We start from the raw sequence: 12,507 nt of genomic DNA, 5'->3' as shown, positions 1-12,507 counted from the left end.
ACAGGCATGAGCCACTGGCGCCCAGCTTAATGTCTTTTTCTAACAACGATTGCCATACTGGGTATTGTTTCATGATCTCAGGAGTCTTTTTAATGTTATTTTTTGGGGAACACTCTCTGGACAGTTTAGCTGGTCAGCAGACCCACTCTTCAAACTCTGAAGTCACTAGCAACAAACAAAATGGTACTCAAAATACTTCTTAGAACTCCAGTTTCTGCTCAGGGCCCTCTGACCCCTTTCCTAGCGTCAGGTTGATTTCAAAACAGAAATGTCCCTCCCCTAGGGGCCTGCAATCCCTCCCCTGCAGCCTGAGTGGAGAAGGAGGAGGTGCTTTCAGAGTCCTTGGAGCCAGGCCATAGAGAGGACAGGGGACCTCCACTCTTCAGTGACACCACACTGGAATGCTCTCACCACTCAGAGAAACGCAAAGTTTTCCCTGGAGGTCCCTTGGAGGGTGGTTTCCAGAGGGCCACAGTTGTCACAGGGGGAAGTCCAGGGTAAAAGGCTCCAGGTGGCCTTTACTGCCTGAACACTTACTGACTTACTTACCACCACATGACTGTCTGAAATAGTGATTATTTATTAATGTTTGTGGTACCGGGGTTTGAACTCAGGGCTTTGCACTGCTAAGCAAGTGCTCTGCCACTTGAGCCACACCTCCAACCCTTATTTTGGGGGGTTTGAACTCAGGGCCTCGTGCTTACTAGGTAGGTGCTCTACCTGCTCTACCACTTGAGTCATGTCTTCTGCTCTTTGCACTGGTTATTTTTGAGATAGGGTCTTGTTTTATGCCCTGGTCCACAATTCTTGTGGCTGGTTGACAGACACAAGCCAACACACCTAGCCAGTAGTTGAGATGGAGTCTCCCAAACTTGTGTAGGCTGACCTCAAACTGAAATCTTTCCAATCTATGCCTCCCAAGTAGCTAGGCTTACAGGTCTCAGCCACTATAGCCAGCTCACTAGTCCCATTAAAATAAACAAAAAACGAGTGCTCAAAATGTAGGAGACAAGAAGGTGGCCTGCATAGGATCAGAGCAGCCTCCCAGGCCAGCCACTCCCCAACCCCCCCAAACAGGGACCCCGCAGGCCTCCCTAGTGTACCAGAAGTGAAGTGTTTATTAGGCCAGTGGCACTGGAGGCTGGGTGAGTGGGTGGCCAGGGAGCTGGGGTACTGAGATAAGAGTCCTGGAGACCTGAAGCTGGGGTACAGAGGGAGGGGTGCAGAGGGAGGGCTGCACCCGCCAGCACCCAGGGACCGGTCTCCTTCCCTGAGCAAGTAACTTGTTCTGAATGGTGGTGGCAGAGCCAGCACAGGGACACTGCAGTTGGAGGATGAAGCCATTTAGTGACTATAAACAGGTGGGGCCCAGGCTTGCTTGGCTGGGACTAGGTTCTGAGTGAAGCCCACTTAGCTGGCTCCTGGCTGCAAACCTACCTCACCCTCTTGGTCCCAGGAAGACAGGTCAGGCAGCATCTGAAGGGGAAGGTGACTCTAGCTGGCTCCTTTCCACGGCACCAAGGGCACAGTTGGGACAGGCTGGGGTGGGGAGGGGACAACTGTGGTATAGCTTGTCCCAACCCTCCCTGCTTCCTGAGAATAGGAAGCCCTGGGGAGGGGTGCCCCCAACCTGCCTCCTTCTCTGCTCAGAAAAGCACCTCATCCTGGCACCATTTGCTCCCCAACATCAATTCACCAATCCCTCCCCAGAGAACACAACACACTGGAGAGACCAAAGTCCTTGGAGCTGACAGACTTAGACAAAATCCTGCCTTGCTCTGCCCCAATCAGCTCTGTGCCCCTGAGTGAGCTACCCAACCTCTCTGAGCAAGCTGGACCACACACTAGGGATGGAAAATCTCTAGCTTCGTATGTTCGGTAGCTGGGGGGCCTGTGAATTAAGTTGCAGAAAGATGGTTTAGCAGGAGAAAAGACTGGTTTTATTCCCATATGTATGTAGAAATTCACAAGAAAATGTGACTCAAAGAGGTGGATAGAATCTGGCACTTACACTTACAAACACCATGTTAGGATGAAAGGGCACGTGGGGGAAAACAAATGACTTAGGAGAACAGAGGGCAGATAAGGTGGTCTGATGACAATATGTCTGTCTAGGTTTCTTCTCTCCCTGCTGACCTCCTGACTCCTCTGGAGACAGAAGTCTCAAACCTCCCAGGGAGGGGACTGATGACAATGGCATCCCTGGGGAGTCCCTGCTTCTGGTAAATAGAGGAAGTCAGGAAAACAAGCAAAGTCCTTTCTCAGCATCTGTTCTGCAGGACATCTACAAGGCAGAGCCCTCCTCGTCTAGCAGGCCCAAGGCCCTGGGTTCTATCCTCACCTGCCAGTCGCCATCTTGCTGGCATTTATTCAATCAACAAACACACCTGGAGGGCTTCTCCCTGCCAGGCCTTGGGCTAGACCCTAGAGGGGCAGTGGCCAGATGAACACATTTCTGTCTTCCACCCAGCCAGTGGAGCAGACAGGCAAACAGACAGTCATGACGTTAGCACAAGAACTATAGCAGCCAAGCACAGGCCCAGAAGAGGAGGGCCTGGCAAGCTCTGTGTTTGTGCCAGGAATGAGGGGACCCCATGATCACAGGTGTGAGCAAAGGAACTTAAGGGAAGGGGGCAGAGAATTGCATGGCTCCCCTCCATCCCCTCTTCTCTGTGTCAGCCCTGTCCTTCCTCCTCCCCACCCCCTCACCCCCCACGACTTCAGGTCAGGCTGTGGGGTTATCAGAGATCCCAATAACTGTTCTGCCACAAGCCCTCCACAGATAACCCTCTTCCCTTGTAATTATGTTTAAATATTGATCCTGCCCAATCAAGACCAGTTAAAATTCAACTCTGCGGAGTTCTGGAAGCCTTTCAGTCAAGCCTTCTTCCCTGGGGTGAAGCAAGGGGAGGCTGAATGAGGGCTGTCACCCTGTCACTGGGTGGCCAGAGAAACCTCCGGGCCTGTGTCTGCAGTGAGAAGCCCTTCCCAGTGCGCAGACAGGGAGGCTGTTTCTGTTCCAGCCAAAGCTCAGCTAGGAGATCTTGTTCAGACACTTCTCCCCAGAGGATTCTGATTGGCATCTTACAGTGTCCCCAGGCTGTGAGGAGGTCCCTAGAGACATAGAGGCTGATTTTCTCCCACCTGAAGAATGGCCCTCAGCAGATTCCATCAGAGGCTCCTAAGGGTTTGGTTCTTGTTCATCAGCCTCCCAGGACTAATCCTGCTGATGCTCCAGCCTGCCATTGTTGATAGCTCTCAACAATGGATGCCCCTTCTTGCCCCCATGACTGTCTCTGGTCCTTCATATGGACCACCCCAGCCAGCAGTGGGGGAGCCCCTGAGGCCCAGGACCTCCCAGGACTCAGAAGTGCTTGGTGCGGCTATTGCCTGCTGGCCTTGAGCAGACTGGGGTAGAGCACTGGCAGCCACCCGCCTGTATCCAGGAGGCCAGGAGGCTCCTCCACTCATTGAGGTCCAACTTCAATCAGTTCCCCCTGGAGTGAGGGTGGCACCCTCCTATCCCCCCACCCCCACTCTGTCACAGCTCCCTGGGCTCAGGTTGACCTCTGGGTATTAGCTGATCCCAACCTCCTTTGGACCCCTCTTCTCTGGTGCCCCCCTACCCCATACCCTTGTCTCTCACCTGTGTGCTCAGTTATTCATGTTCCCTCTTAAAGGTTTGTCCTAGAAAGAGGGCAAACCTCCTGAACAGTGATTGGTAGACTGTAGCTCACTGACCAAGAGCACCAGATCCCACCTCAAATGCAAATCCTCAGGGCCCCGCATATTGGGTCACACTTGTAATCCCAGCTACTCAGGAGTCAGACATAGGAGGACTGTAGTTCATGTCTGTGCCAGACAAAAGCCTGGGACCGTATGAGGAAAACAAACAAATGAAAAAAGGGCTGGGGGGAGTGGCTCAAGTGGAAGACACTTCCCTAGCAGGTTTGAGGCCCTGAGTTCAAATCCTAATACTACCCCCCCAAAAAAAAAAAAGGAAAAGAAAGAAAGAAAGAAATGCAAGTCTAAGCCCCTACACTATGGGGCTGTTTTTTCGCAGTGCTGGAGATGAAACCCAGGGCCTCGCTCACGGTACACTAAGTTAACCCTCTACCTCTGGGTGCTATTCCCAGCCCCAAGCTCTGTGTCTTACCAGCTCTCCTGGAGACCTAGTTGCTCAGGACACTGGGTCTCATCTGGAGTTAGAACCATGAATACAAACCTCCCGGGAGCGTAGGGTGTGGTTTAATGGTACAGAGTACTTGCCTAACACTGAGAACCCCTGGGTTTCATCTCTAGGACCATCAAATGTAAATAAATAAAGTACATTGTGAATTACTCATTTAAAAAAATCACAAAAACAAACCTCCTGCCTCCTCCTGGCTTACTGTGTGCCAAGGCCTCTGAAAACTCTTTAGTTTGGCCCACTCATTTAGTCCACGTAACTATCCTGGAGGCACGCATGAGCAGTGATCCCATCTGCGGGGAGTGAGGCAAAGAGAAGTTTAGTAACCTTGCCCCAAGTCACAGAGGCAGGAGCTGAATTTGAAACCAGGGAGTGTCACCACTACCAGGCTTCCCCCAAGTGTAGCCCTGGGCTACCAGCCTGGGAAATTCTCAGCCATCCAGGTCCTCAGGCCCCAGCTCAGACCTGCCAAGTCTGAAGCTTTGAGTGGGGCCCAGTATCTGCAGACCACACTGCTGCCCCAAATGAGCCATCATGGGCAACGTACCCTGAAAGCACCTGCTGGGAACAGACTGCCCTGCAGCATGGCTCTCTTGCTCATGCACGACCTCAGTGGGGCTCAGCTGCCCAACCTACCCAGGTCTCCTGTGGATCGGCAGGAAGGAGCCGCTGTCACAGAGCCCTGGTGGGCTCTCAGCCTTTGGAAGGTGCTCCTGAGCACACCCTCAGCTCCTGTGTTCTCCTGGTTGCATCTGGGCTCTCTGACAAGGCAGTCACAGTCAAGCAGAAAGCAGGGCAACTCCCAGGGGCTGGCCTTGACCTCTCTCTCTCTCTATTTCCACTCTGAATCCTTCAACCCGACTTCCTTGGTAAAGACTGAATGTCTGTGTTTGTTTGACAACACCCCCCTCAACCCCAAGGCGGGATTAGGAGGTAGAGCCTTTGGGATGATTAGGTCATGAGGGTGGAGCCCTTTACAAAAAAGGGAGCTCCTTCACCCCTCCACCGAGGACACACTGAGAAGATGCATCTATGAACCCAGAACCAGGCTGTCTCCAGACACAGAATTGCTGGGGTCTTGATTTGGACTTCCCAGAATAGTTTGTAGTATTTTGTGGTAGCATCTGAATCGACAGCCATCATTTTCCTTTACACACACACACACACACACACACACACACACACACACACACACACACGCACACGAGTCTTTAAGGCCCCATGGAATACTTCTTGGCCTAAAAAGGGAGGAGGATGTCTGACCCAAGCCCCAAATTTAGCCAGATGCTGAAGACAAAAGCTGAGTGATTCCATGTAAATCAGGCCCCTAAAGTTGTCAAGGTCATAGAGACAAAGTAGATGGTGGCTGCCAGGGGCTGGGGAGGGGACCAGGGTGCTACAGTTTAATGACTGAGGGCTGTAGCACGGGACTGCTGTGAGCATGACTGTGACGTAAAATCTATGTTCACCATGATAACAACCATGACAAACAAAGCACCAGGAGGCCTGAGCCATGGGTTTTCTTACAAATGAGTTTATTTGCATTCTGACCCAAGCACAGATCCCACATACAGATTTCTCACCGGCACAATGATATAGTAACAAGTGCAAAATATGCTTTATTTCAGGTACAAAACAATGTGGCAGTATGACAACTTAGGGTCTCAATGGTCACGCCTCCTCATAACCTGTCACACATGCTTGACCCATGTGGGCCACCCCATTAGGTACCCCCACCACCTTGAGAAAAGAATCACCCAGTCTGAAGGAAGGTGGGTGAGATACAAATCTTAAGAAAGAAATCACTTTAAATTCAGGACCTTAGAGGGCAGACACCAGGCTTTACCCAGCAAGGGGAGGGCTGGGGAAGAGGCTCACCAAACAGTAGCCTTCCATTTCTGACTCCCCAGCAGAGAGGCAGGCTCAGGACAGAAACCACAGCAGTATGTAAATGAGGTGTCCCACCTACAGCACAGGAGTAGCCTAGGTGGGGACACCAGGACGCTCACCTTGACTCAGTCCATTACAGGTGGAGTAGCCCTAAACGAAAACACTGTGTTTTGGAATATCTACATAAACACAATGAGGTATTTTGGGGACGAGACACAAGTCTAAACACAAAATTCACTTATGTTTCATATACACCTATCCACATTCCCTGAGGGGAATTTTATAGATCTTTACTGTACCCGTGTTTTGACTGTGACCTGTCCCAAGGTCAGGTGTGGAATTTTCCATTTGTGGCACCGTGTCAGTGCTCAAAGTCTGCCATTTTGGATTTGGGGATTAAGGACGCTGAACCTATAGTAACTGTAGGACACTGGCCTGTACCTAACTTCCCAATGTTGGTTTTCTCACACAAGAGCCTGGGCTACTGGGAACTCCCCATGGTGCTGGAGGAGAACCCAGTGAGAGGCTGAGAGAAGTGGGGGGCAAGGCCTGGCCAAAGGGAGGCCAGTTAGTGGTGACTGACACTAACACAGCCTGCGCTGAGATGGAGAAGACCTGAGGGGTCCACGGAGGATGGATGAGCTATGGGGGTGAGGCCATACCACCCCACGCAAGGATCCCTACCCTCCAGGGCCAACCCAGAAACGTGGGCCCAAGGAAGGCAGGGAGTTGCCCCTGGCAGTCCCTCCATGAGCAGGAAGAATGGCAGGACAGGTGGGGAAGGGTCTGCAGACCCCAGAGAAGCTAAGAGAGCCTCAGGCACTAGTTGGAGATGAGATCAGGCTATTCTCTCCCAAGACAGAAATATTCCTGTGACCAGCCCAGGCAGCTGCTGCCCCCTGTAGCCCATGAGGGCGCTAGATCTGTGGCTCTGGCCTTCAAGAGAGGGAGCACCCCACCCTATCTGTTAGGTGCTACCCAGGGGGTAGCAGAGGGTAGGGAAGAGAGCCTGGAGGGGCCTTGGCAGGCCCACCTAGAAGCTTAGAGGGGTGTCAGGAGCTCTCCTGAAAAATGTGGCAGACTGCAAGGAAGCAGGGATGCTAGGAGGCCAGAGAGGTCAGACTAGCACTCATTGGCCCTCTGATTTCACTGCCCTATCCCCAAGGGACAAAGAGAAGGGAAGGTGGAGACAGACATTTCAGACCAGCCAGCTGGACTAGCAAGATCTAGAGTACACAGCCCCAGGGAGACTGGAAGAAGAGTTTGCCCAGGGCAGCTGCATGGAGACCAATGTCAGGGACCCTGCTTATCTGTGTGGCTAGTCTCCCAGCACCGCTCATACTCTCTAAAAAGCTGACTCAGGGTATAAACCCCCAATGAGAGTCATGTCACCTTCCTCCAGGAGTGCCCTCTCTCCAACTCTGGGGAGCTTGTACTCCCCGAATGCAAAGGTGGTCTGTGCCTAGGCCACACCGTGCTAAGGGCTCCAACAGCATACACAACACACACTCTGACTGAGCTTGGGATGCTTGCACCCTTGCAATGCAAGAGCACTGATTGGTGGCTCCACATACCCAGATGTGCACACAAAGGTCACGTGCCCCCTGTATGACTCTGACAAAGATGAAACAATGGGAAAGCCCTGCCACCCTCAGATTCATCATGTAACTGTCATGCAGAGACTCTGAGGTCTCCCAGTCTGTATTTTTCTTTTGTGGTGGTCCTAGGTCTCAAACATAGGGCCTAGCACTCGACCACTGAGCTAGACCATTCACTGAGCACCCAACCTGTGGAAGACACTTGCTGTGCATGGGCCCAGGACCCCTGACTCTTGGTCCTGACTCTCAATTCCCCAAACCCTACCTTCAGCTCCTTCACCCTCCCTGAGAGCCCAGGGTATTTTTCCCTCTGTTCTACTGCCAACAGCAAAAGAACCTGTCCATTTATTTCATTATTTCATCAACTTGTTAATGATTTTCAGAACTTTGGTCACTAGGGCAGGCCCCTGAAGCAACACTAGACTTGGAAATTTGTGACCTGCTTGCTGCTCAGCTCCCTTTCCTGGTAAAGCCTTTTCTAGGTTAACAGCACTGTTCAAGGGCCAAGGCTGCCTGGGCAAGAGGTCACTGGGGCAATGCCTGGCCTTTGCCTAGGACCCCAAGTCAGGACTTGGAACTCCCCCCCGCCCTCCTCCCCCAGCAACTCTATTGTTTCCCCCATTGGTAGCCTCCGTCTCCTTGTTGGAAAGGTACAACCTGCTGAACAGGGGAAAGAATCACAACATGGCAAACAGAACCTGGCAAGTGTGATGGCCTCATAGTAAAGAACTGAGCGTTGGGATTCCATTTTAAGATAAATAGCCTTGGCCTTGAGATGAGCTCTTGTATCTTCTTTCTCCAGGGTTCACTTTAAAAAGCTGCTGCTACCAAGAAGCCAGCACCTAGAATACTTGACAGGGGAGGTGGGGAGGACCCTAAAAAAGAGCTGCCCCACTCCTTCCCAGATCACAAGAAAGACACTGGACAGGAATTGCTTTTCTGTATTTTACTGCAATTTAAAAAACCCTACAGTTTTAACTCATCCAACTCCCATGGAAGGGGCCAAATGATGAAATGTTAGGCAGCTGAGACAATTTGATACTAAATAACTGTTTGTACTCTTTTGGTATTTATCATTTTTTTCTTTGCAAGGTACAAGATTTAATTATAACCATTGGAAGGTAAGAAGACTCCAGGGGCACATCAGAGAACAGAAGGCTTGACTAACAGCATACTTCAGGTAACAGTCCTTTGTCAGACCCTCTTTTAAAAGAAAGTAAAAATAGAAACCTTCCAAGTTTCTTAAGAGTTCAAATTTAGCCTCCCCTCACCTGGCCAAGGGAGTGGTCACTTAGGTGTGGTGACCACACAGACACCTTGAAGATCAGAAGACCAAAGGTCTAGCCCTGCCTGGTTCTTCCACTAATGGGCTGTATGGTCTTGAGTAAATTATTCCATTTCTACGTGACTCAGTTTCCTCCTGATTCAGAAAAGGAAATGATTGGTCCAGACATGGAACATGTACCAAGAAAGATGGCAGAAATCAGAGTGGTGTGACCCAGGATTGCTGAGATGGGGAAGGGAAAAGAGAGCAAGAGTGGAACAGAGAGGCAGTTATAAATAGAGTGGAGCCTAACAGAATGAGGCAGGGAAAAGGGGAGTTTCCCAGTGACGTGATCCCACCCCAGAAAGGAAGATCCAGGAAGAACCAGGGACCTCTAGCAAGGGGGCCAAGACAACTCCACAGGTACGGAAGAGTCTTTTCGATAATTCTTGTGGGAATAAGTAGCTACCCACATACAAAAAAATGAAGTTAGATCTCTACTTCACACTATTTACAAAAATTTTGTGAGAACTATAAAGCCATGAAAATTTTTAGAAGGAAACAGGTATGAATCTTCCTGGCCTTCGATTGGGCAATGGTTTCTTAAAGAGGGCAACAAAAATACAAGCTACTATGACCTAGCAATTCTACTTTTATGCACACTCCCAAAAGAAATGAAGACATGTCAGCACAAAGATTTATACAAATATGTTCATAGCAGCATTATTCATGAGACCCCCCCCAAAGTCGAAACAGTCCAAACGTCCACAACTGATGGACACAGAAGGTCCATGTGCTGAAATATGACATGACAATACAAAGGCAAAGTACTGATACGAGCTCACCATGAATGGCCCTAGAACACTTGCTGAGGGAAAGCAGTCAATCGCAAAGGATCACACTACATGATTCCTTCTATATGAAATGTCCAGAACACTACGGGACTCCATCTATATGGAAAGTACAGGCACTAGTAGAGTCCTAGGGCTGGGGAGTGTGGGGAGGCGGGGAGAGGGGTGGAGCTGTGATAGCCAGAATATAGGTTTCTTTTGATTGTAATGATAAGAATGTCCTGAAATTGATTGTGATTTTGTGAATTTACTAAAAACCACAGAATTGTGCACTAAAATGGTAAACTGGAGAGCATGTGAACGACATCTCCATAAAGCTGTTAACCCCTCCCCCTAAAAAGGACAAGGAAGCCAGAGCACAGCAACTGTCCCAACACAACCATTAATAGAGCCCTTTACTCCCAGAGGTGTCCTGGCTTATATGATAAACTTATATCATTACTCTTATCACTATGTGACATCACGCAGGTAGCTTAGCCTCTCTGGGGCTCAGTTTCCCCACCTGTAAAACAAGGTCTGTCCATTCTGTTGAGCTTTGAGTCAAGCACTAAATTCCACAAAAGCTCAATTTTGAGAAGCTGTGAAATCCACTCAGGTGGTCCAGGGCTCACCATGGCTTAGAAGATGAACCAAAATTGGCAAGGAGTTGACGCCTTGTGCCAGTACAGATTGCTGAATTCCAAGAACAGAGACAAAGACAAAAATCCTAAGTTTACCATGGTTATTGATACTCAGATTTCTTGATAGTTAAGAAAGGTGATCCAACCACTCTAACGCAGGCAAAGTACCCTACACATATTCCCCCAAAATGGAAAAAGATAAAAACTTAAATGAGCCTCCTCCTAGAAAATGTCCTTAAGAAACTTGGTAGACTTGGTAGTGGCCAACCAAGATCTTCTTTAAATGGGATTTTGTCAGTTTATCCTAAAGGGTATAGTTTATTTTTCTTTTGTTTGTTTTGTGGTACAGGGGTTAAACTCAGGACCTCACACATGCTAGGCAAATACTCTACCACTGAGCCACACGCCCCTAGTCCAAGGTGTGATATTTTGATGGTCAAGGTCACCTGATGATGACTAATCCTCCTTACCCATGACTACTTAGGAAATAAAATTATACCAAGCAGGTCAAGAGGAGTCATTTTGTTCTAATCCTTTCTCTGCTCATGAGGATGTGTTTGAGAAGTGTCTTTCTAGTCCTACCCCACCTCTGGGTCCCCAGATAGGCTCAGAACTAGCTAGCATCCATGAGGCAGGTCATACAGATACACGATGGCACTGACCACACTGATGCGAAGACATAAACGTCTGTCTAGGCTTTACTGCAGCAGATCTTTAGAAACAAGGCGAAGAGACAGAAGGCACATCAACTCATCCAAGACAAGAGACAGGTGCCCACCAGGATCACTGCAAAGGCAGGCAAGGACAAAGACAGGGGAGGGTGGCAAATTTCCCCTATCAGGTCAGCAGAGTTGGCTCCAAGCCAGCTGCCAGAGGAGGTAAAGGCACAGCGTGAGGCAGGGCTTTTGCTGGAGGCAGACTGGACCAATACAGGTGGCACCAAAGTGCCAATGATCCTCTAATTGAGGAGTTTAAGGCTTCAGAGATGACCCTACTATTTGCTTCTTTAGAATATTAGGGTTGAGAAATAGAACAAGGAACCATTCAAATGCTGGAGGCCAAGAGGAAGGAAGAGAGGAGCCATTGGCTTTCTGCATGCCAGCCTTTGTGTCCACAGGTTTCTGCTGGTTGATGGTCTATAGCTTCCATGGGCTGGGCAGGTCCCTCGTAGCCTCAGCTCGCCAGATGAGACAGCAGCTGACAGTAGTGAATTCTATACCCAGGGGATCTGTGGGGCATGGAGCGGTGCACGTCCTACTTCTACTCACAGTCCACATTTCAGGATGATGTGGTAGCCGTCATTGCTCTCAGCTGCAAGAGAGAAATGCCGCAAAGTGTGCTTCATAGGAATCAAGGCACAGTATTGTGCTATTTGGATGTCCCCAAAGGCAGGACCACCAAAATAAGGCCACACAAAGGAATATACTGACAGAAGCAGCAATGTCAGCACACACCTTGTCATCTGCCTTGTTCATTTCTTTTTGTCAACGGGCGTTTCTACCCAAGGATAAAAGCATCTATGTCCCAGGAGGCTTTGGGCGAACCATGATTGGCAGGGATGTTATGGGGGCTTCTAGGCCCATCAAGGCACTCATTGGTTGTGCAATACTTGGATCTCAAAAGTTCTCCAAAGCCCATGAATGAAAGGCTTGGTCACCAGTCTGTGGTGCTATTGGGAGGTGGTGAACCGTTAAGAGGCAGGGCCTAGTGGGAAGTTAGATTGATGGGGGTGTGCCCTTGAAGGGGATATTGGAACACAGCCCCTCCTTTTCCTCTCTCTTCGCTTGCTCTTCCATGAGGTGAGCAGCTTATTCTACCACATACTCCTACCACAGTGGTCTGCCTCTCCACAGGCGCAAAAACAATGGGGCTGACCATGGACTGAAACCTCTAAAACTGTGAGCCAAAACAAACCTTTCCTCTTTTTATGTTGACTATCTCAGGTATTTTGTTATATTAATGGAAAAGCTGACTAACACAGGCTAGATCCACAGAACAAGGGTGGTAAGAAGCCTCCACATAGCCCATCCATCCAACCTCCTAGCCCCAAGGAAAAATGAAAGCAAGGCTGTCTCTTCCTTCTGTGAATAAGCAC

At 49.7% G+C, this 12,507-nt stretch overlaps 1 protein-coding gene across 1 annotated transcript in view; it reads right to left on the bottom strand.

The window, feature by feature from the left end:
• Nucleotides 1–5,707: 5,707 nt before the first annotated feature.
• Nucleotides 5,708–12,507, bottom strand: part of Tfcp2l1 (transcription factor CP2 like 1) — a 59,198-nt gene continuing 52,398 nt past the window's right edge. The window contains exon 15 of the mRNA XM_020175363.2: nt 5,708–11,723. Coding sequence (XP_020030952.1) covers nt 11,677–11,723 — 47 coding nt within the window. The 3' untranslated portion in view covers nt 5,708–11,676. The remainder of the gene's footprint in view (nt 11,724–12,507) is intronic.

The sequence above is a fragment of the Castor canadensis genome, chromosome 4 (genome assembly GCF_047511655.1).
Source record: "Castor canadensis chromosome 4, mCasCan1.hap1v2, whole genome shotgun sequence".
Taxonomy (NCBI): Eukaryota; Metazoa; Chordata; class Mammalia; order Rodentia; family Castoridae; genus Castor; species Castor canadensis.
This window is presented reverse-complemented; position numbering and strand designations above follow the sequence as displayed.